The sequence below is a fragment of the Stegostoma tigrinum genome, chromosome 9 (assembly GCF_030684315.1).
Source record: "Stegostoma tigrinum isolate sSteTig4 chromosome 9, sSteTig4.hap1, whole genome shotgun sequence".
NCBI lineage: Eukaryota > Metazoa > Chordata > Chondrichthyes > Orectolobiformes > Stegostomatidae > Stegostoma > Stegostoma tigrinum.
Window position 1 is genome coordinate 47,561,133 of NC_081362.1, and position 24,821 is coordinate 47,585,953.

The 24,821-nt window shown below is 40.2% G+C and overlaps 1 protein-coding gene across 1 annotated transcript in view; it reads right to left on the reverse strand.

Annotated features, from left to right (window-relative positions):
• LOC125455104 (echinoderm microtubule-associated protein-like 6) overlaps positions 1-24,821 on the reverse strand; it is a 428,800-nt gene that overhangs the window by 296,611 nt on the left and 107,368 nt on the right. The window contains exons 9-10 of the mRNA XM_048536679.2: positions 21,947-22,203; positions 5,511-5,723 (exon numbers count right to left, since the gene is read on the reverse strand). Of these exons, the coding sequence (XP_048392636.1) occupies positions 5,511-5,723; positions 21,947-22,203 (470 nt within the window). The remainder of the gene's footprint in view (positions 1-5,510; positions 5,724-21,946; positions 22,204-24,821) is intronic.

Genomic DNA, 24,821 nt, shown 5'->3' on the forward strand with positions numbered 1-24,821 from the left:
CAACTGCTAAAGTTCATTAACTGTTCTACATTTTAATCTTTCCACCCAGATTATTAGGGCTAGATCTGATCTCATATCTATGTATGAGATCAAATACCATTTATTTAACTCCAGAATGCTACTCTCTTCCACCAATTTTGAATTTGAAATTCTAACATGCTATGATCACTCTTCTGAGGATCCTTTGCTATGTGATCATTAATTAATTCCATTTTACTATTCATTAGCAAATCCAGAATAGTCTGATCCCTGGTTGGTTCCCAAGATAATGCTCCAAGTCTTTAATATATTCAATGAGCCCTTCCTCAAGGTCACCCTTGCCAATTTGATTAATCCAGTCTATATGTATATTAAAGTCACCTATGATTATTGCCGTACCTTTGTTACAGGCCCCCAGTATATACTGCTTTCTACAGTGTCCCACTGCAGAACTACTATTTGGGGACCTATAAATGACTCCAATCAAGGACTTTGTTCCTTACTTTTCCTTCTTTCTATTCATTTTGAATCTACTGCTTCAATTCCACAGCCTATATCATTTCTCACTCCAGCACTGATCTCTTCCTTTACTAACAAAATTACACTATCTCCTTGCCCATCCTTCTGAAGCATTGTGTACATTGATATCCAGCTTCCAAACCTGGTCTCCCTCCAACTATGTCACAGTCTTCAAATCATACACGTTTTTATTTTCACTGTTAACTCATTAATTTTATTGCAAGTGCTTTTTTGCATTCAGATACAAAGCCTTTTAAGTTTGCTCTATTATCAATTTTTCCTACTCTTGTATGATTCCTTCGTGCAATAGGTCATTCATACATTATATCCCTTTTTATTTTCTGACAACAATCAGACTCATAACTTATCTGTACTTCCACCTTTTTCTGGAAACTTGATTTTCTAATTGTCGATTCAATTGAACTCTCTGAAACAGAGAGAGTTATAACATTCTTCAGACAAATAATGTCTGACAAATAATTCAGACAAAAAAAAAATCAATATTTAAGAACACTTCAATTACAGTTCAAAGTGAAGGGTGACTTACGCAGCTACCATTTTATAGGATATAACATACTCGTACCCAACAGTAAATTGCTCTGCACTTCTGGAGAGAAAGGGTGGTCCCTCAGTAACACGACGACCTCCATTTTTGTTATGCAAGAAGCTTCCACCTTTTCTTCAGCTCATCATCACTTTGCACTATTTCATCAATATGGATCAGAAGGACTATCTTACTGAATTGGAACACCTTATCCTCCAATTCCTTTCAATAACCTGCTCCCTTCTTGGAATGTGTGAGTGATAATGGGAACTGCAGATGCTAGAGAATCCAAGATAATAAAATGTGAGGCTGGATGAACACAGCAGGCCCAGCAGCATCTCAGGAGCACAAAAGCTGACGTTTCGGGCCTAGATCCTTCATCAGAGAGGGGGATGGGGTGAGGGTTCTGGAATAAATAGGGAGAGAGGGGGAGGCGGACCGAAGATGGAGAGAAAAGAAAATAGGTGGAGAGAGTATAGGTGGGGAGGTAGGGAGGGGATAGGTCAGTCCAGGGAAGACGGACAGGTCAAGGAGGTGGGATGAGGTTAGTAGGTAGGAGATGGAGGTGCGGCTTGGGGTGGGAGGAAGGGATGGGTGAGAGGAAGAACAGGTTAGGGAGGCAGAGACAGCTTGGACTGGTTTTGGGATGCAGTGGGTGGAGGGGAAGAGCTGGGCTGGTTGTGTGGTGCAGTGGGGGGAGGGGACGAACTGGGCTGGTTTAGGGATGTGGTGGGGGAAGGGGAGATTTTGAAGCTGGTGAAGTCCACATTGATACCATTAGGCTGCAGGGTTCCCAAGCGGAATATGAGTTGCTGTTCCTGCAACCTTCGGGTGGCATCATTGTGGCACTGCAGGAGGCCCATGATGGACATGTCATCTAAAGAATGGGAGGGGGAGTGGAAATGGTTTGCGACTGGGAGGTGCAGTTGTTTGTTGCGAACCGAGCGGAGGTGTTCTGCAAAGCGGTCCCCAAGCCTCCGCTTGGTTTCCCCAATGTAGAGGAAGCCACACCGGGTACAGTGGATGCAGTATACCACATTGGCAGATGTGCAGGTGAACCTCTGCTTAATGTGGAATGTCATCTTGGGGCCTGGGATAGGGGTGAGGGAGGAGGTGTGGGGGCAAGTGTAGCATTTCCTGTGGTTCCAGGGGAAGGTGCCGGGTGTGGTGGGGTTGGAGGGCAGTGTGGAGCGAACAAGGGAGTCACGGAGAGAGTGGTCTCTCCGGAAAGCAGACAGGGGTGGGGATGGAAAAATGTCATGAGTGGTGGGGTCAGATTGTAGATGGCGGACGTGTCGGAGGATGATGCGTTGTATCCGGAGGTTGGTGGGGTGGTGTGTGAGAACGAGGGGGATCCTCTTTGGGCGGTTGTGGCGGGGGTGGGGTGTGAGGGATGTGTTGCGGGAAATGCAGGAGACGCGGTCAAGGGTGTTCTCCATCACTGTGGGGGGAAAGTTGCGGTCGTTGAAGAACTTGGACATCTGGGATGTGCGGGAGTGGAATGCCTCATCGTGGGAGCAGATGCGGCGGAGGCGGAGGAATTGGGAATAGGGGATGGAATTTTTGCAGGAGGGTGGGTGGGAGGAGGTGTATTCTAGCTAGCTGTGGGAGTCGGTGGGCTTGAAATGGACATCAGTTACAAGCTGGTTGCCTGAGATGGAGACTGAGAGATCCAGGAAGGTGAGGGATGTGCTGGAGATGGCCCAGGTGAACTGAAGGTTGGGGTGGAAGGTGTTGGTGAAGTGGATGAACTGTTCGAGCTCCTCTGGGGAGCAAGAGGCGGCACCGATACAGTCATCAATGTAACGGAGGAAGAGGTGGGGTTTGGGGCCTGTGTAGTTGTGGAAGAGGGACTGTTCCACGTAACCTACAAAGAGGCAGGCATAGCTGGGGCCCATGCGGGTGCCCATGCCCTTCTTGGAATGTCTCTGTTCTGCTTCAGTAAAGAAATACTGCAAAGTTGTCATAAAAATCTCACAGGAATGATCTGGTGTTTTGGTCTAGCTTTAAATTCTGGGTGAATGTCCCTTGGTCCTGGACTCCGCAAACAGCTGAAATAGTTTCATCCAATCTAACATGTCCGAACTGCTTAAAACCTTGATGTCTTTGATCAATTTTCACTTTAACTTCCTAAATTCTAAGGAACGCAAGTTTGGTTTGAGTAATACAACCGTATATTGTGGAATTGATATAAATCCTTTGGTTTAGTTTTATACTACCTTTCACTTGTTGACCAAGATTCTTTAAATTACACAAGTGGAAATTTCCAATTAGGGCATGGACAGCTCTTGCATTTACTAAATATTTAAACACTGCCAAAGGTTCACCAGCACTTTTACCCATTAATACATCTGCCCTTGGCACTGCCTTCAACTTCTCCCCATCCCTCCAAAGTCCACGTTACCCAAACTTAAAACAATAATTCATCCTTCTTGAACATGATCCATGCTAAATCACAATCAGTGAGAATTCCTTTGAAGAGCTAAGTGCACATACAATTCCATATAGGCAGGGAATTCTCCAGGTCAAACCCACTTGACCTAGATAGTAATGACTACATTTTACAGTTTATCTTGGAAAATGGCTCTCTCATGTTTTCTTCTCTTTGTTCACTCCTATATCCCTTCTTTCCTTCATGGCTGTTCTCCTGTGTCAGAAGCAGTTTTGCCTATCCCTTGGTGTTAAATATCAGGCAGTGTACAAGATGATGAGAAACACAGATAGAGTGGATAGTCAGAGACTTTTTCCCAGGGCAGAAATGACTATTATGAGGGGGCATAATTTTAAAGGTGATTAGAGGAAGGTATAGGGGCGATGTCAGAGGTAATGGTGGGCATGTGGGATGATGAGCTATTGGCAGTGGTCGTGGAGTCAGATAATTTAAAGATTTTTAAGGAACTCTTGGATAGGCACATGGAGGACAGTAAATGTAGGGTTTGCAGGCTAGATTGATTTTAGTAGGATAATAGGTCAGCGCAACATCGTGAGCTGAAGGGCCTATACTGTGCTGTACTGTTCTGTTCTATGTAACTCCCACAGATGATACAGTTTGATTAAAACCTTCTGTTTTAAAACTTTCCTCCTCTAATACGTTCATGCAGAAGGAGAACTGATTACTTAAGATCTGTTTATGTAATGATCTCCTGCAAACTTCCTTCCTTCTTCAATGAATTGTTCATGCTCTTTCTGTCACATCCCCTTATTTTTCTTCTCCAATCCCAAAAGCATCACATCGCTTATGATTACAACTGTTCAAAAGACAGCCAATAATATTACAGGACCAGCAAAATCTTTCCCTTAGCAGTCAGAATTAAATTTGGACAGTATTAATTTGGATTTTATTTTATTCACCAATTTAAAAGGTTATGGCATGTGACCTGAACACAAATGGAGCAGCCAAATTCCCAATGTGGAGAGCAGCAAATTTCAAACTTGTCATAAGTACTGTATAATGACTGTCACACTGGAAGTTTAAATGCTCATTTAGTGTCTTACAAACTGACATAGTTATTGCATTTCTAGGTACAGGGCTGCAGAAATCTGCAATACATTACATCTCTAATAAATACTGAGAACAGACAACCAGAAATTCATTCCTGATAGATATTCTAACATCAGGAAAAATAGCCTAATTTACCCATTGATTGAGGTGGTTCTTCAGCGTTCATTTAGTAATGGAGGCACAAGTTCCAGTTTAAAGGCCACGTGACTAGTGGGCTTGATGGGTGGTCTAGGTCCCCTCCCCACAAAACATTCTTATTTTATACCCAAATTTCCTCTTATAAGGGAGGTTACACTGCAAATTTCAAAACATGACTTCCTTAGTTTCAGAAATCAACAGTATAATCACTGTGACCACTACTTGGCTTCATATTTATTCCTCAGCAGTTCAGTACTCCTTCGCTAACCAGACACACCTCCACTTAACTGTACACAAAGGGTCAAGTTCATGGGAAGTCGCCGCCATTAAGAGACTCTTTTCTCCCATTTATGTTAAAAGATTTGCTTGGGAGCCCGTCCTTGGCAGATCATCCTGGAAAGTTCAACACAAAGCTAGGATCAAGCTTGCCTACATCACAGTCTAGTCCTAGTCCTTCAGGCAGAAGTACAATGTTGCAGATTTTCAGCACCTGCAGAAAGTGTTGATGGTTACCAAGAGCAAAGAAAATGTGGATTGTAAAGTACATAAGAAACTGAAGGGAAAAGTAAAAGTAGAGGCAAGAAAATATAACATTCTAAAGATGTGGGGAAGAAATTAGTTCACGTGACACAATTTCTGATGATTCTAGTTAATTTTCCTGTGGATAAGCACTGCCTGCTTCCTAGAGTCTGCATAGAGCCACTATCCAAATAAATATTTCCACATTATAAATCCTTGTGACATAGATATTGGATAATATTAGAACAACATTTATTGTTGATACCATAAATCAATAAAAATGTGACAGTGAAGAAACAGATCCCTTACCTTTCTTCAAACAAGGAAACCTAAAAAGTTTGACAAATCCAAAGTCATCTCCTGAGACGAGTGTAGCACTGCCAAAGTTCGCATCCACAAAATTGATGTCCGTGATGTCTGTATACTTAGGCCAAATTCCATTTACTTCAGGTCCAATTACACAAGTCCAGGTGGCCCAATGAATCCCTTTTATTTCATCTTTACTTGTTAAATGCTTTCCAGCTTAAAAATATATTTGGTCAATTAATACAGAAAATTTCATATTTCATTTACATTTTAAAAACACATTAGATTACAGTGTGGAAACAGGCCCTTTAGGCCCAACAAGTCCACACCGCCCCTTGAAACATCCCACCCAGACCTATCCCACTATAGCCTGAACACTACAGGCAATTTAGCATGGCCAATCCACCTAGCCTGCACATCTTTGAACTGTGGGAGGAAACCAGAGCACCTGGAGGAAACCCACGCAGACATGGGGAGAATGTGCAAACTCCACACAGACAGTCGCCCGAGGCTGGAATCAAAGCTGGGTCCGTGGTGCTGTCAGGCTGCAGTGCTAACCACTGAGCCACCGTGCCAGGTTGGATGAATAGTGTTGGCAAAATTTAATAGCCAATTAAGTGCAAATTTCTGGTTTTAAGATAAAAGTGTTATCAGGTGACTTCATTCAACACATCAAAATATAAGCACAATTTTATATGCAGGTCACCACAAAGCTAAAACTCCTTTTTTTTGCTCAAAATCCTAAAGAGTGATTGGTCAACTATAGCTGTAAATATCCCAAGAGGGTTACTCCTAGTCTTTCTACCTTTAACAGAAACAATCCAGACAAGCTATTTCTTCTATGCAAGGTAGGCCTGCATTTTTCTGCAATAATAATGCTGCTGTGAATAGCACTCACCATTATTATGGCGTTAGTTGAGCAGCAAAATCTGACAATGGCAAATACACAGTAAAATGTGGAAATCCAGAGGTTTTGTTCAGGGATAACCTGCTCCTCTACACTGTGCACTACACTACTACAGTTGTTAACATTAGGTTCCATATTGAAATAACTGCAACTACATGTACTTACCCTCTGGATACACACTAAACATGTCTGTAAAAGTTAGGGTCATGCTTTCATGTGCAAGAATGTTTTTAATGGCATAAAAAATGATAAATAATTGCTGAAATACTTCTCAAGCCACAAAAATTAAATTAACATGAAGTATCAGTTCCTCAGAAAAATATTAGTGTCATAGGTACTCTTTTGCCACTGGCTGCATAATTAAGCCCATTGTTTTAAACAAAAAAACTTGTTAAAGTGAAATATTTTGGTTGCACATTGAGAATAGTCTGCCAATATTTCGCAAAGAAAGAGTTTTTATGAAATTCTTACAACATTGCTTCTAGGCCTGATGCACCACTTAATTTTAAAAGGGCTATCCCTACTAATTGACCAGAGTGTAATTGTAGAACAAATATATATGGAAAAGAATGTCAAAAATATACCCATAAATATTTTAATGATATCTCTAATTTAAATGGTGGTTTAGAAAACATAAAATTCATATTACAAATTATTGTGTAACCAAAAGATGATAATGAGCTTCAGAGTAGTGATGAGCTTTTAAATTTAAAGACACTGAATTTTTCACAAAGATCCCAGGCAATGGGCAGAATCTTCCAATGTGGGTGGCAGGACCAGAGATGAGCATCACTTTGCTCATGGACAGGTCAACTTTTCCAAAACCATTACATGGTAGTCAATCAATGAGATATGCAGGCACATGGAACACAGTGATCTTGTTTCTTTTCATCTCTCATTATTTTTTCTTAGTGCTGCAAGTCAATGCATCAGCATACCAATCAGCAGTCATGGAAGCTCAGAACAGCTGTGCCACTACACAGCTTAGAGGGAACATCAGACCTGGCATTTTGACCTCCCTCCAAGTGTTCTGGTTCCTTGTGAAGAACAGAAGGTGTGACTGTGCACCAGAGAGGTGGATTGCCAAGACAACACCTTGAGGCCTTCATTCTAGGACAGCAATGGAGCCTTACTTCCATTTAACCAGAGACAGCCATCACCTCCACCAAACAGGCTAATGAAGGTACACTTGCACCTGTACAGGAGACCCTTAGCGCACCAGAATCTTCAAGGTGCCAGATCACAGATAACAGCCATCAGAGTCATCGTAGACAACTGAGGAACAGTCAGCAAGTTGTTAGCACCTCAGCAGAGTGGTAGGCAAAGTAAAAAAATAAGAAGTTACAAGGGCAGAGGTGTCTAACCATTTTACAAGTGTTTCAGATGCAAATAAGTTTAATTTTACTTTAATCACGTACATTTAAGGATGCTGAAATTAATTCCCAATCAGTCCTGCCATGTGTGGACCAATGACACACCAGTTATTACTTTATTATCAGTAATGACATTTGAGTATACTGATAGGCCTCACAGATGATACATTTTAATTCTGAAACTTGGTTATTGGTGGCCCTCAGTCGTTGACATATTTATAAGAAGCTGCTAATGCACTTTCAATGGAAGAAACTAAATTTATAACATTACAGAAGGCAATTTGGAAAGTCTTTGCATAAAACAAAAAATAATTACCAATATTTCCCAGTAATCTCCTTTCATAGTCCTTCCAGTGAAGTGCCATTCCCATCTTCACTTTAAAATTCTTTACTCACACACAACATTTCTTTTAGTAAACTTCTGCACATTAACTGCACTGAATTCTTTTCACGACCATCTCTCCCAACACAGAGACACAGGTTAGTTCATTGACATTTACAACAGGACTCAGGAAAATGTTAAGGCTTTAACTACTTTTATAGCACATCAGCTGGTATGAACCGAATCTGCTTCTCACCTCACGATACTTTTTGTATGTTATAAAACCTCAACTTAGCAAAACAATATCTAGTTCCAGAATCAAGTCAACAACAGCCTGGCTGTCATACACATGAAATGATGTGCTTTAGGCAAAACTCCATACACCACCATCATCATCATCCCTGGGCATGTCTCCTCTTATCAGCAAGACAGACCCACTAGAAGTGGTGGCGCATTGATATCTAGTCAGGAAAGAGGGTTTCTGTGGGAGCCCTCAATATTCACTCTGGACCCCATGAAGTCTCATATAGGTCATACACAGGCAAAAATTCCCTGCTGATTACCACCTCCTAGGCTGAAAAGTACTGAATCAGTACTCCATTACATTGAACCCCACTTGGAAGAAACATGGAGGGTGGTATGGGCACAGAATGTACTATAGACAGTAATATCCAACACCAAGAGTGGTTCAGTAGCACCACTTCAAATTGATCTTGCCTCCTCCAAAAGGACATAGCTGCTAGAATGGGACTGCGGAGATGGTGAAGAAATCAACAAGAGGGAAAAAAAAATTCTACTTGACTGTCATTTTCCCCAAACTAATGTTCACAGATGCTTCTATCCTTGACAGTACTGGTAGAAGCAACTACCAATATAGAGGACAGCATGGTGGCCCAGTGGTTAGTACTGCTGTTTAATATCCCCAGAAATCTGGGTTCAATTCCAGCCTTGGGTAACTGTGTGGAGTTTGCATGTTCTCCCCATATCTATGTGGGCTTCCTCCCACATTTCAAAATTGTGCAAGTTGGGTGGATTGGCCATGCTAAATTACTCTGTAATGTGCAGGCTGGGTGGATTAACTATGGTAAATGTAGGGTTACAGGGATAGGGTGTGATGCTCTTTCAAGAGTCAGTGAAGACTTGATGGGCTGAATAGCTTATATATGCATTGTAGGGATTCTATGACTACTGCACAGACCTTGTAGATTTGTATGTTTGTACAGCCTCCACTTTTGTTTAGCTTTTTAAAATTGTCCATCAGTGGAGATGGCAGGACTGCAGAGCTTAGGTCTGATTGGTTCGTTATGGGATTGCTTAATCCTGTGTGTAGCATGCTGCATCTTCATTATGAGCATTCCTCACAACAAAATGGAGGGTATAACACTACGATAAATGGGACAAACTTTGAACAAATCTTGCAGCTCAAAACTGGGAATCCACGAAATGCAACGGGTCATCAGTAGCAACTTTTTATTTGTTTTTCTGTTTGCTACAGCTTTTCTTCATGCCTGGTCAATACTCTCTCCAAGACCCAGAATGATCTCCTGCTGCATTACTGCCCATGCAAAATGTTCCTCAAGCTATGTACTGTATGATTGATTGGGAGCCCCTCTGCTTCATGTTCTGCTCTGGAGCAGCCTCGTTAGACATCAGCCAATGCTGCCCTGAACATTGCCTGCCCAACCCCACCTCCAAACCTAAGCCCACTCAAGCTACTATCTCTGCAGTAAGCCAACACATTTCAGAAAGCCCCAATCATCAGCCAACATTTAGCTCCAACTCTCCCTGCCTCCATAGAATCCCTCCAGGCTCCAAATATTCCCTCCTTACTGATCACCAGTTTTTTCAAACACTAAACTCTGTGTAAAAACATAACCCTCAAAAACGAGTTTCTTGTGAAGGAACACAATAATACAAAAAAAAGTAACCATCATGATAAAACTACATCTATTTTCCACAGCTGCACAGCACTCTCTTGAGGGATGGTGGGCCCAAATTCAACACTGGTCTCGAAGAGATGAACTGCTGACTCAGAACTGACAGTAGTAGCAACAAAACCAACCTGACGTAGATAACACAATGTGAAGATGGAGGAACACAGCAGGCCAGGCAGTATCAGTGGCGCAGAAAAGGTGATTTTTCAGGTTGGGACCCTTCAGGTTGGGGCAAAGAAGGGTCCTGACCCGAAACGTCAGTTTTCCTGCTCCTCTGATGCTTCCTGGCCTGCTGTGTTCCTCCACATCCGCACTGTGTAATCTTTGACTCCAGCATCGGCAGTTCTTACTATTTCTAATCTGGTGTAGAAACATTGGCATCTCAATTAAATCTCAAAATTATCCATCATCTCCATCAGGTCTTTGAAAACTAGCGATCCATATCTAAACTTCATTTCCTTTCCAGGATTCTCAATATGCCTTCTTAATTTATGCTCATCTTTCCCATAACTTCATGTTTGCAACCAGCTTTCCACTGAAATAAAAGTGACAAATGAAAGTCACAATAAGTACGACCTGGTGTACTATCCTTCACTCTAGATATTTGCACAGCCTTTGACAGCTAGGATTGACTATATTCCTGCAATGCCTCATCTATCATTCATTTAAGTGGAGCTGCTGTTACCTATATAAGTAGTATCCAGTTGTAGGCAGAGAACCACAGTATCGACTTTTCACTGCTCCTGCATCATCCTGCTCCCTTTCTTTTAATTATTACCATGCTTGTAACATCGTTAAGAGTATAACAGTTACAGATGTATGCTAATACCTGGCTACTCCTGATCTTTGGCTATCTTGACCCTGCCTCTGTTGCCAGACATTTCACTTGACATCCAGTTCTGTATTAAAAATATCCTCCAAGTAAATATTGGGAAGACCAAAGCTACAGAGGATTGAGTTGGGTCATGTTATGCCAGTTTTCTAAACTTAGAGCAATCACATATGCATGAAATGTAGTCCACGATATCTTTCCCACACTTTTGACAGAAAACATGCAGGTCAACAGTTTGTTGACAGGGTTTGCCCACAAGTGCCTAATGACCATTCGCAGCCTGCATAGAGTAGGACACAAAGCAGTGCGCATTTTTGGACTCCATGAGGGAGGCAGTATGGCTTCTTTAACTAGCACAGCTGGAGATAATGGTAAATGAAATGAAGGACCTCTCATTTCTGCTATTTAAAACGAATCAAGGGCTACTTAACCGGTTAACTAATGGATTATTTCTTCTGGTTATTGATCCATTTCTATATCTCTTTGGACTTCTTCTGTACCTGAACAAAGTCTGAATATTCTAGGAGGGAACAATATGACTGGTTTCATAAGTTTTTTGATCATTTTAAATTATTTGAAATAAACTGCATCCAGATAGGAGTGGCAGGACTGGATTTGCTCTGTAAGAATGAAGATAGACCATGCAGGGAACAAACAGCTGACAAGTCCAAGGTGTTGATGGACTTCATTCTATGGCCGTAAAAGAAACTGCTGTGATTGTAGAAACATTTCATTCTCAAAAATTCCTTAGATTCTGGAAAGGTCCCATCAGATTTGAAATAGAGAATGCTATCTCAGTAATAACAAGGGATAATTATGTTGAGAGTTCTAATATACGAACAGGCTAAGATCTGAATCAACATGCATCTCCTCGATCCGTCTCTACCTGTGAGCTAGAACGTCAATGTTCAAATCCCACCTGCTACACAGGTGTGCCATAATGTGTCCAAATGGGCTGTTTTCTTTTGTACCTCCTGTATTCAAGAGAACATTCCAAAAGTAAGAAACTACAGGCTAGTTGGTCTACATCTGTTATAGAAAAAAAAATGCTAGAATTTATTAAGTACACTACAGGAGAGACTTAGAAAATCTGTGGATATGGTGCTTTTTGATTTTCAGAGGGCATTTGACATCATTCGATATCAAGAGGTACCTATACAGAAACCGATCTCATTATGTAAGCAATAATGTACTAGAATGGATAAAAGGATTAGTTAGCTAACAGGAAAGACAGAAAAAGCAGAAATGACTTTTTGAATTGAGAGAGAAAAGCAAATGGAGTGACAAGGATCAATGCTGAGGCCTCAACTAGTTACATTATACATCAATAGCTAGATGAAAAGGGCTGGATGTATGATTGGTGAATTTGCTAATGACAAAGATAGGTAAGTTGTGAAGTGAATATTGGAAATAAATAGGCTAAGCGAGTGAACAAATATTTAGCAAATGGACTATAATATGGGAAAGGATCCACATTTTAGAGCCTGTTTGTTCATGTACTACATAATCATGCCACTATCTGTCAAGACAGGAGTCTTCAGTCCTACATTTAATGTTTATGTTATACATCTGTTGATGTGACAAGTGGTCACATGTGTGGCAGAGATGTCTCATCTAAAGGGAAATTGAGTACAGTACATAATTGATTGCAAATCTGATATCATCCATTTAATGTTTCTGTTGGAACTTAAAATTCTGTCCCTGACTATACCAATTGATGAAGCAGCTCCTTGATAAAAATCCAGTAGTAATAGCCTGATGGTTCTGTGGATGGCATTTGCAGTTTTCTAATAAATTCTCCACTTTACCACGAAAAAAATCATTAACTATTGAATATGTCCAAAATGCACCTTTGGAGTAACTGAATTCTAACAAATACAGCTACATAAGCCAGCTGCAGATTATCTGGATCATGGAATCCACCCCCCGTATTAAGGACATAGAACAGAATCTGATGCTGCATTGAAGCAGCTGAAGAGAATCTCCCACTAGGAACAGGGAGTGAGCATTGAAGGAAATGCATATATGCCTCTACAATCAGAAGGTGGATCATCTATGGTACGAAAACATATTTCAGAGAATTTGGTATTAGTCCTCTTTGAATGGTGTCCCAAAAAGCCACATCTGCGTGCATTCAATGGTGCACAAAACCATCAAGAAGCATGCCATTCTGATGAACATATGCATTCTTTCATCTTGGTCATCCCTCCTTGAATAGAAAAGGGAGATGCCTCTTGTCCTGTAGAGTACCTTTATCATTTCCTGGATGGTCTTGAACTGTAAATTACAAAATATTGCTCTCAACTTCAAAAGGCTACCATTGCAGAGAAAAGATGGTGAACTCCCTAGCCAGCGGAAAAGAAATCCCAGTCTTAATTTGCAGCTCCAAGAAGGTGGAGTCACAACCATTACTGCCACCTCATTAACGAAGTGTCTAAAGGCTCTTTTCTTCCTGCATCAATTTCAGCATGTGCTCAGGGGAGTATCTTTTAAAGGTGAAATCCATGTCCTCCCAATACAAAGGAGAATCTTCTTACAACTGCCTGCTCTGTACATCCTGGTCGAGTTGAACAAATATAGGAGGGCAGCTAAAACCCTCATAACCATGGAAGGCAATGTCATCCTTTGCGTGTCCTCCCCTTACATAGGACTTTACATCACAGACAGTCATGCAAGATATAATGTCCGTGGTCAACAGAAGCCTCCAAAAGTCTCCAGCAACTCACCACTTACTTCCACCAATTTGATTATAGATATTTTAAAATCAACCTCTTCAGTGATGTTATAACAGGGGACTTTAAACCTGCCCTCATAGCTCAGAGGTAGAATTACTACCGCTGCACCACAGATCCCACAACCACCTCTGTTGTGCACGATTAAGTCAAAATGACCTCAGATGCAACTTAAGTGGCTCTTTAAATAATCTTGGTTAAATGTCAATCCTACTTCCAAATGCCTGTTTCAGGAGTGGGCTCTGATAACATCCCAAGTTCAGTGCTGAAAATATGCCACAAGAACCAATCTGGCTAATAACAGCCCCAGTTTAATCTCAGCCTTCAGTAAAGTGATGGAATGAGTCATCGATAGTGCTATTAAGCAGCATTTAATCAGTTTCTTTTTTGGTAGGTCATTCAGATCTTGAAGAGATTTTGATCTTGGTGTAAACATGAACAGATTGAAATGTTAAAGGGCTAATATTTGATCTGCTGACATGTAAGAAATTGAGTGCTAAGCTGCGCCATGGGCGCCTCTGTCTTGCAGACAAAATGTGGTAATCTAATTATACTCTGCTCTCTGTAAATGTTGAGCTAAGGCTGTCTAGAGCAGCCATTAAGAAGTGAGGAACTGTTAGTTGTACACATTGTTTTTGGGCAGCTGACCTTTGCTTCTAATGTTAGGTGATTAAGTCATGTACTATTACTGTCGCTAGGCATATGACTATGGGGAAGTAAAAAGTTATATCTTGCATGACTGTCTGTGATGTAAAATTCTATATAAAGGGAGGACAGTTCCCTTACTGGGGAGCATCACTTGACATGGCTCCACCAGCCCTGCAGAGATTGTTAAGTGATCCTCCAAAAGCTTGTACTTGCATAAATAAACTGTGGCTGTTCACAGGAGTTGGCGTACTGCATTCGTATCAAGTGTGTAGGAATCTCCTAAAAGGGAACGCCACAAGATGTGCTGAATTCCAGATTTATGATGTGGTGAATGCAGCAGCCCTTGACATCAAAGCAAGATTTGCTAGTATGTGGCCTACTTGTTCACAGCATGTGGGAATCACTGGCTAAACTACCAATTATTGCCCATCCGCTCCAATTTGCTGGGCTCCACATCATTGAAAATCACATTTGTGGAACCTCCCATCCTATTTGTTCTTCCATTTCCATCAACGTTCAGAACTAGGTACGACAGGAATGCAGACTTCGGTCTGACCTGTTGGTTGTGGAGTCCCTTAGCCCTAACTATTGCATGCTGCTTGGCATGCAAGTAGTCCTGTGTTATATCTTCACCAGGTTGAAACACCATCTTAGATCTGCCTGGTGCTGCCCCTTGCATGACTTTCTGCTTTCTTGATTGAACTAATAGTTGATCCTTTGGCTTTTGCTGGTAGTGGCAGAGCAGGGGATATGCTAGGTTTTGGGATCATAGTATTTAATCATAATCTATTTTGTTGATGACAGCTCACAGTGATTCATGGATACCTGTTTAGAAGTACTAGGTCTATTGGAATTTTCCCAATTTAGCATGTTTGTGCTACATTAACTGATTGACAATATCCTTAACGATGACCAGAATGGGACAGGAAGGGACAGTGGGTGAAAACATAGAAAACTGCAGCAAATAGGTCAAAAGGGAAAAAAAATGGTAAACTCACACAAGCTAGTGGTTCTTTACGTGAATGCATGTAGCATTTAAGTTATGGTTCCTACTTGAATGCATGTAGCATTTAAAATATAAATAGAATGATTAATAGTAAAAAGGAGAGGTGAATGGATATGGTCATGTGGCCTTTACAGACATAGTTACAAAGGAGATCAAAACTGGAGATTATATATTCAGGGTATGTGACATCTTGAACAGGACAGGCGTGAAGGAAAAAAAAAAGTGGTGGAATAGCTTTGTTAATAGTGGATGAAATAATTGTTAGCAAGAAATGAACTTGGGCTAAAAGATGTAGAATCCATATGGGTGGAGGTAAGAAATAATAAGAGCAAAAAGAATCTGGTGGGTGTAGTCTATACACCCCTGACATTAGCTACAGGGTAGGATACATGTTGTAAATGCCCATGGCTACATGTGACAAAATGGCTGCTTGTGTTTTCATTTTAAACTGACATAATGTGGTCAAAAAAACCCGTAACTGATGCAACATTTCACATAGCTCAAAATCATGGCCTTCACAGCTAGACAACAAAATGCCTCTGAGTCTTAGTAAGACAGGGCTAGTTTGCAGACAGTAAGGCTCTGATAAAGCAGCTCAGATGAAAAGTCTTATTTGAAATTTCCTGACTTATTATGAAATGGATAGGGAAAGCTTGACCTACCTTAAAATGAGGCATTTAAATAATGATAGTTACATATTAGAGTTGACACATATTAAACTACTGTTATTGTACAGTATGTGCAAAAGTATTAGACATTGAGAAATTCAATTAGATTTCTGTAGGTGGTCAGCCTTGGATGCTGACACTAGTTTTGATGAACGCCTTTGGAGAAACTTTTTCCTCCATCCGCAGGAAGATTAGAACAACAAAAAGGTGTAACAAGATAACCTAGTAACACGAGGAGGACTGAAACAATTGCGAAACAGGGTCACTATGACCTTAAGAGAATAAACGAGCGCCTCTTCCTAACAAACAGTATAAAGTACAAGGGAAGAATGGCAGAGAGAAATGATAAAAAAAAGGACTGAAACAAGCCATGTCCCTTAGTACATTAAAGAATCTAAAGATTTTTTTTAAGCGATTTGCTAAAGCTACAAAAGTGATTATTATTCAAATCCAAACGAAATTCAAAGAGAATTAGTGTGAAAAGTATCTAAAGGAATGGCAATAAAGTCCATCCTTGCATCAAACTTCTGTTTTAAACCACGTTGTAACATGCAAATTGAAGCAGATGTAAATTGCAGCTGCTAGGTGGAGAAACTGTGTTTGAACTTTCAGAGTCAGGTAAGAGGGAAGCTGCTCCTGAGGTTGCCAGCTTTGTCACAGATTTCTAGTATTAGGTGTAGCAATGAATAAGTAACTTTATATTAGGGTTGATATTACAGACTTTATAACAACTGGTAGAAATTAACAACCTTTCTAATATTCTGAACTAGGTTAGCAAGAATTATAAATAGCAAACAGAATTAGAAAAGTAATTAATAATAAGGAAATACATGATGCAGCTGACAAATGTCTGGAAAGGGACAAAACAGTATTGGAATATGGTCGATATAATATATTGTAAAAGAGCCCAAAGACAGATAAAAGGGGTCTGGCATACATTAGAGATGATGGGAAGACTTACGGTTGACCGTGAAGCTGTCCCTGACTGAACATACAATTACAGCACTGGATGTTTAGGTCACAGGAGATGTGGCAAGCATTGAAGTCAATGTTGCACGCAACCATGGTGACGTGGCATGTATTACTTTACTGGAAAAGGTAGTGTCCTAGAGACATCTCCACACTACATTAGTAAGGAGCACTTAATAAAGATCAATTAATGTTACTGAACACAGGATTGTGGCCCCTCTTTAAGATCGCTTTCCAACACAATAAATCATTGGATGAGGGCTTATTGGAAAGCAGTGAATTATTAGTGGATGACTTTAATCCTCATGTAGGTTCGGAAAGTCAAATTGGTAGAGATGGCCTTTCATTTCATTGGCAAAGGAAAAATTCAGTTGTGTTCTAGACAGTTTCTTAGAACTATGTTGATCAGGTGCTGTGTAAGCAGGCAGGCTTAACAGAGATTTCAGACTCAAAGATCCTCTACAAAACAGTGGCCATAACATTGTACAGTGGAAGAGTTTTGGGGGAGAAATAACTAAAGAAAATAAGGGCAATTATAAAAGAATGATGATTGAGCTGGCTGGAGTCAAATGTGAAAGAAGTTTAGCAGCAAAGATAGTTGAGGAACAATGGCAGGCATTTAAGAAAGTAGGTCTTGGCTCACAAGGATATATTCCAATAAGAAAGAAGGATTTGAGGAAGGGAATAAGCCAACCATGGAAATCAAGGATGGCAACAAAGATTATTGATAAGCTAGAGGATTGGGAAAGTTTTAAAACGGACAAAAGATGAATAAAAATAAAAGACAGAGTAAACAAACAGAGGGTAAACTTGCAAGTAATATCAAGACAGACAGCAAGAGCTTCTTCATATATATCAAAAAGAAGACCAAGTGAACACAGGCTCTCTAGAGAATGAAGTGGAGAAATAATAATGGGGAACCAGGAACTGGAGAGGAGTTGATTAGATACTTTGCATCAGCCTTCACGGGAAAAGATACTAATACTATTCCAACAAAACTAAATCATAGAAAAAATAAAGGGAAGGTGGGGGAATAAATAGAATAACTATCATTAGTGAAACTAATGGGGCTGAAGGCTGATAAGTTTCCTGGATCTAACGGAATTCATTCCAGGATATTAAAAAGCAGAGATGGCGGATGCATTGGTAGTAGTCAACCAAGAATGTTCATATTCTGGAAAAATGGCGGTTTTTCAATCCTCCAATGGCCTTATTCAAAAAAGGAGGTAAAAAACAGTCAACAAGCTAGTTAGTTTAATATTTGTTACTGGAGAATATGACAGTCTATGATAAAAGAATCTAAAGTTAAAGCATTTATTAATACATAATATAACCAAGCAGGGTCAGAATGGCCTGAAACAAAAATGTTTTTTGGGAGGGGGGGGAAACACCCATTCTTTGAGAGAGTACTAAGAAGGATTAAGAAAAGGGGTAGTGGCGGATATTATTGGATTTCTAGAAAGTGTTTGATAAGGTACTGCACATTATGTCAAGGGATTATAGTGTTGGAGATCGTACATGAGCATGGGTGAAGAATTGGCTGACTGATGGAAGACAAAGAGATGCAATAATAGGGGGCAGTTTCAGGATGGTAGACTAACTATTCATGGACCACAGGAAATCACTGCTGGGGCCAATATTATTTATAATACAAATGAATGATTTAGATGAGGCAAGTTGATGTACTATACAGCCAAATTGACGATAAAAAAAACATGGTGGCAAGGCAACTTGTGAGGATGATATAGTCTGCAGAGAGATCTAAGCAGATTAAACAAGCGGGCAAAAACTTACCAGATGGAATATAATATAGGTTATGCACTTTTGGCAAGAGGAACAGAATATCTGTACGTTGTTTAAATGAAGAAAGGCTGCAGCATAGAGGGAATTCAGAGTCCTTATGCGTAAATATCAAAATGCTAGCACAAAAGGTCAGCAAGAAATAGGGAAGGAAACCAGAATGTTGTCTGGTATTTCAAAGAAAAAAAGGGTGAAAATACTGCACTAGTTAAACCACAATTGGAATTTTGAACAGTTTATGACCGTAAGTAGTGACCTTATCCAAAGAAAGAAGTATTGGCATTAGAGGCAGTCCAGACAAGATTCACCACATTGAACACAGGTACAGAGGAACTGTGGTATGAGTTTGAGTTTGATTTATTGTTGTCACATGTACCGAGATACAGTGAAAAGTGTTGCTTTGGGTGCTATATGTTTGCACATCATACCATATGAAATATATCTGGGGTAGCAGAACAGAGCACAGAATACAGTGTTACAGCTGCAGAGAAGATTCAGAGAGAGAGAGAGAGAGAGAGAGAGAGAGAGAGAGAGAGAGAGAGAGAGAGAGAGAGATCAACATTAACATTTGAGAAGTCTGTTCAAAAGTCTGATAATGACGGGAAGAGAAGAAGCTGTTCTTGAATCTATTCTTACGTGTATTCAAACTTTATGAAAGGTTGGGTACATTGGGCTATACTGTTTGAAGTTAAGAAGAATGAGGGGAGTTCTGAGGAATGGTCACCGGATCCGAAACATTTACTGATATTTTCTTCACAGATGCTGCCAGACCTGCTGAGCTTTTCCAGCAACTTTGTTTTTGTTCCTGATTTGAAACATCGATAGTTCTTTTGGTTTTTGTTGTTGAAGAATGAGAGAAGACCTTACTGAAATGCACAAAGATTCTTGGGGAGTTTTACAGGGTGGATGCAGAGAGGTTGTTACCACTTGTGGAGATCTCAGACTAGAGGGCATAATCTCAGAGTGAGGAGTTGGCCAATTAGGACTGAGATGAGGAATTTCATCTCAGAGGGTAGTGAATCTGTGGAATTCTTTACTGTAGAGGACTATACAGGCTGGGTCATTAATTATATTCAAGGTTGAGAGACAGGCCTGTAATTAGTAGGGCAATTAAGAGTTATGGAGAAAAGACTTGCAAGTGTAGTTGAGGATTCAAATCAGTCATGATCTTATTAACATTAAAGCAGACCCAATGGGCCAGATGACTGACTTCTGCTCCTGCATCTTCTGATTTCATGTAAAGTCAGATTATATGTTCATAAAGGTATGTAGAAGTGATCACCACAGTCAAGGTCAGTCATCAAAGGACACATCTGCAACAGGTAGCTTGCTGAGATTGAGGTCAAAGAGATATTTACCTTCTGTTGGTTCCCTCAGCACCGGACACAGAGCCACCTAGCAAGGACAACCTTTAGGGTGCAGTGAGCTTGGTCAGTAGTTATGCTACTGAGTTATTCTTCTTGATGGACATTAAATCCTCCAACCAGAGTCCCTCAGTGCTTCCTTAAAGCAGTATTTCAAAATGGAGGAGGTTTGATTAATCAATCATACAATGGGGGCTTCAGAATACTGAGACAACATTAGATTGCACTTTGCTACTGGACAACATCCAAATAATTAAAAAACTGTGCCAAAAAAAAAACCATCAGAAACCAAACCAATTGGAGATCATCAGCTGGGCTTGCAGTGTGATACATTTGTTGTTGCTAGAAGCTACATATATCGTCACACAGTATCTTGTTTTAGGCAAAAAAAATTTGTATACACACTGCATCTTTCTCATTGGAGGTGGGGGAGTGAGTGAGAGGGAGGAAATAAAATGTGTTATTGATTCTCTCAATTCTGTTACATTCCCAAAGCAATACCTGACCAAATTAGAATCTACTTGCATGGTCTGTGAATTAAGATTGACAGTTAACTGTTACTGCTACATCACCAACATTGGCCCAACCAAACAGCACTCTCAATTTGCACAAACTGAGATCATTTATTCAAATCTATTTTCTTTCATCCTAGACCTGATGGGTGCAAGAAGAAAAGCTTCAACTTGTCTCTTGTCAATAGTGTTTTAACTTGTATACTACCAAACAATTAAATAACAGCCAAGTGTCATGCAGAACTATAATATTGTGAGCACTTGTGTGATCCATGGTAATCACATATGTTTTAAGTGTCTGCTGCTCATCAAGTATGAACTTAGGTGAATCCAAGCTTCAGACAGAGCAATGCACAGGCAAGGCAGGAAAGTTACCTGGATATTTTACTCCAGTAGGCAGTCACATCTCTAGGTAAGGTAAAAGAGATTTACCCAAGGTCAGAGCCAGGAAGATGAGAATATAAGCATTGCATGTTTAGGAATCTACAAGCTAGCAACAGTCGTAACCCCTGCATTGTCCAACAGATTCAACATTAGTCAGCTTGTGTGGACAAGGCTAGGGACTTAAGGGAATATATGCAAACTGCGCACAGCACAATGATCCAGGGATATTCAAGTTTTTGGGGGGGGGGGGGGGGAAGAGAAAGGTGAGGGGAAAACTAAGAGTTAAATTGATGTGATAATGATGGATAGTATAGTCAGACAGACAGACAGACAGATAGACAGACATCGTTCTTGGCAGCAGAGCATACAAGTCCAAAAGGTTGTTTTGCTTGTCCATTACCAGGGTTATGAAGATCTCCTCAAGCCTGGAATCGAACTTGGAACAGAAGTGGAATGATCTGCCTTTGATGGTCCACATCAGAACCAATATGTGAAAAGGACCAAGAAAATAGTTCTGCTAAGAGGTGTAGGAGCAACCAGGGGCAAAATTAAAAAGTAATCTCTGGAACGCCTGAAAAAAGTGTCTGCACATTTACTGCCTATTCTTATATGGCAATAACTGTTGACTACTGCTTATGTCCTGGCTGCCTACGATCAGCTACTTCAGGTAGACAGAGGACAAGCTAGCATTACCAACAGCAGTTGTTCATGCAATGGCGAGCGTGCAGGAAGCTGCCAGTGGCATCTCCCCTTTGCAAATATACAGGTAGATTTGCACAAGTTCCTTGAAACTACCATAAATGTACTTCTCTAATGTGAATTGCAAAAATTAAGAATAACATATGAAACTGTATTTAGTAGCAGACTTGAGATCAATATCCACTTATTTTCTCATTAACAGCTTTATTATGAGTATACAGAAAGAAACTATAACATGGCATATATGAAGGTATGTATTTCCAAATAAGGAAAAAAGATTAGTACTTACATGGCATTTTATAAAATAGTCTTTCTCCAGCACCATCATTGACCTGCAAATGTTTACTATCAATGGACCAGTCAATGTGCGTTATAAAACTTGATGATTTGCTGCATTCTCCAACTTTCTTGTATCTCTGTGAAACTGCGTAGATGTCAACCAGACCATCGTTTGAACCTACAGCAAGGTAAGATCCATCTGGAGAATATTTCATTTCATGAATTACCTCCTTTCGGTCTTTAATGTGGACCACCTCTGTCATATCTCTATGAACATAATAAAAAGAAGCAGAGTTTACCCACTTGATAGACACAGTAGCAGTGGTGTGCTGAAATAAAAATCTTCAAATATTTTATCTGTCCAACATGAGTGGATATTTGTCAAAATGGCATCATAAATCTCTTGAAGAAAGAAAGGCAGCACTGGTTTTTGCTTCTGGATATGGTGAAGGAAAACTGCTGCTGTTTTGCAATCTCTAAAATGTTCAAAACATGAAGTAATAGAATTTTACTTACCATTTAATTGAGGCAGACAGAATTTGAGCACACGAAGTACAACATTAAGCTTTCAGAAAAGACTCAGGAAATTTGGACTTGAGGAAAAGACCCATATTGAGCAGTTCTGGAAGGTTCTTAACTGAAGCTGGATATATAAAGCAATTGCTCTTCAGAAAAAAGGAAGTTTTTTTAAACAATTCTAAATCAGTTTACCTTTACATAAAGAGTTTCCCTTTAAAGGTTACAGACCAGAAGTGTTTGGTTAAAATGCTGCAGGATTTAGTCAAAGCTTAAAAAAATTTAACCTCGGTTACATCATGAATCGAGGAAAAACATCAGATTCTCATGATTGTGAATTTAACCACAGCCAAGTCGAATCCTATGCAGGATGAGAAGGGAATTCTCTTATGTTTCAATACTGTAATGGGATGCTGCTGGGATTATTGGGGCAATATTTTTACTTTTGAAAGATTGTTTTTGTTTATACCATTTTAACTACATTTCTTGCATGTAATTAACTATTCTGTGGTTAAATTCTAATCTGAAATATTGAGTGTGTCCTTCAGTAAATGTCCACCTTGTTAAAATTAAAATGTGTACTATCAAGCCAGTTCTTAGTCCGAGATCTCACTTGTCCAGCAACATCAGTTGGGTATCAAAACACCTAAAAATCGAGATATCAGAAAATTCCTGTTATACTTTTTCATTTTATCTACATTTTTAATGAGAACCATCTGTAGAAACTTGTCAGACTGCAATTATAGATCAGAGATAATGGGAACTGCAGATGCTGGAGAATCCAAGATAGCAAAGTGTGGGGCTGGATGAACATAGCAGGCGAAGCAGCATCTTGGAGCACAAAAGCTGACGTTTCGGGCCTAGACCATTCATCAGAAAAGGGACTCACAAGGAGAAATGCTTCTGAAGGGTCTTGATGTTCTGGGTGTAGATATGGTCACGGTTGGGGCCAAATTGGGAAGGCTTGAATATAGACTGCAGTCCATTGGGGATGATCTGGTTCTGTAGGCAGGTGTTGAGGAAGGTGATGTGGCTGTGGTACCTGGTCTGCTTCAGGACATGGTCGAGCAGTTCCAAGGCCAAAGAGACGACAAGAGAGTTGCAGTGGGAAAGAGATCCCCTGAGGTTGATCCAGAGAGAGGAGGGTAACTTCTTCAGGTTAGGCATCCTGGAAGAGGCTTCGCAGTGAGGTTAAAACTGTGATCAGAGATAATGGGAACTGCAGATGCTGGAGAATCCAAGATAGCAAAGTGTGGGGCTGGATGAACACAGCAGGCCAAGCAGCATCTGAGGAGCACAAAAGCTGATGTTTTGGGCCTAGACCCTTCATCATGAAGGGCCTAGGCCCGAAACATCAGCTTTTGTGCTCCTAAGATGCTGCTTAGATTGCAATTATACCTCCCTGACAAACATTGCGTTGCAGTACTTTGGGTCCCCTGGGCATATTTTATTCTTCATGTCTTATAGGGTCAACGAACCTTGTACCTCTCCTAATACTTGAGATATCCTCTGTGCTCTGTCATATTCTGTCTCATCCTGTTTATATCCTTGTTCGGCACCATCACCAATGCGGTTCTTCATTTATTTCTCCTTTTTGTTCAATCCACTACTCAATCACTGTTGTTCTGCCTAGTTGGCTCAAATACACATCTGCCCCATCTTTGATAGTCTTTTAGTTCACGTACAAGTTGAAACATTCTATTATTTGATTTTAAGCAAATTGTTTCTCCCCGTATTACAGTATTTTGGTTTGTGTAGCTTGAAATTAGTTGAATGTAGGGCAGATGTATTGGAATAGTTTTTTTTAATTCAACATTTAAACAGGTTATTCATGTTTAACTTAAGTATATCAAGTGCAAGAAAAAATGCATAAAGTATATTTCATTTCAAACATGGTTTTGAAATAAAGGCTGAATTTTCAAAGCCAAGGAAAATAAATAGGGCTGAACTTTACCAAAGAAAAGCTTTGAGGAATTTCATGGAAGGTTTCTCTTCATGAATGCTTGCACTCTCATGAAATATGCTGCTGCTCACTTTATTATGTATCCACTATGCCATATATAGCACTGCACTTGTGCCATCTTGTATTCACTAATGGCAGAAGTACTAACCGTTGAGGGGTTCTTCTGGGATTTCTACCATCATGTTTACAGCTTACCTGTCAATTGCTGCTAGCCATGAATAACCTCTAACAGTACATGAAATGGGAGGGATGAAAAAGAAAAGCTTCTGAAGGCATTTAATTAGCACAAGTGATATTTCATTGGAAATAAAATATTATTATTTGTAAGTGCATTTCTACTTTACATCATCCGTCAGCCACTGCAGCTTGAAGAAGGAAACTATGCCGACATGTAGTACCATACCAT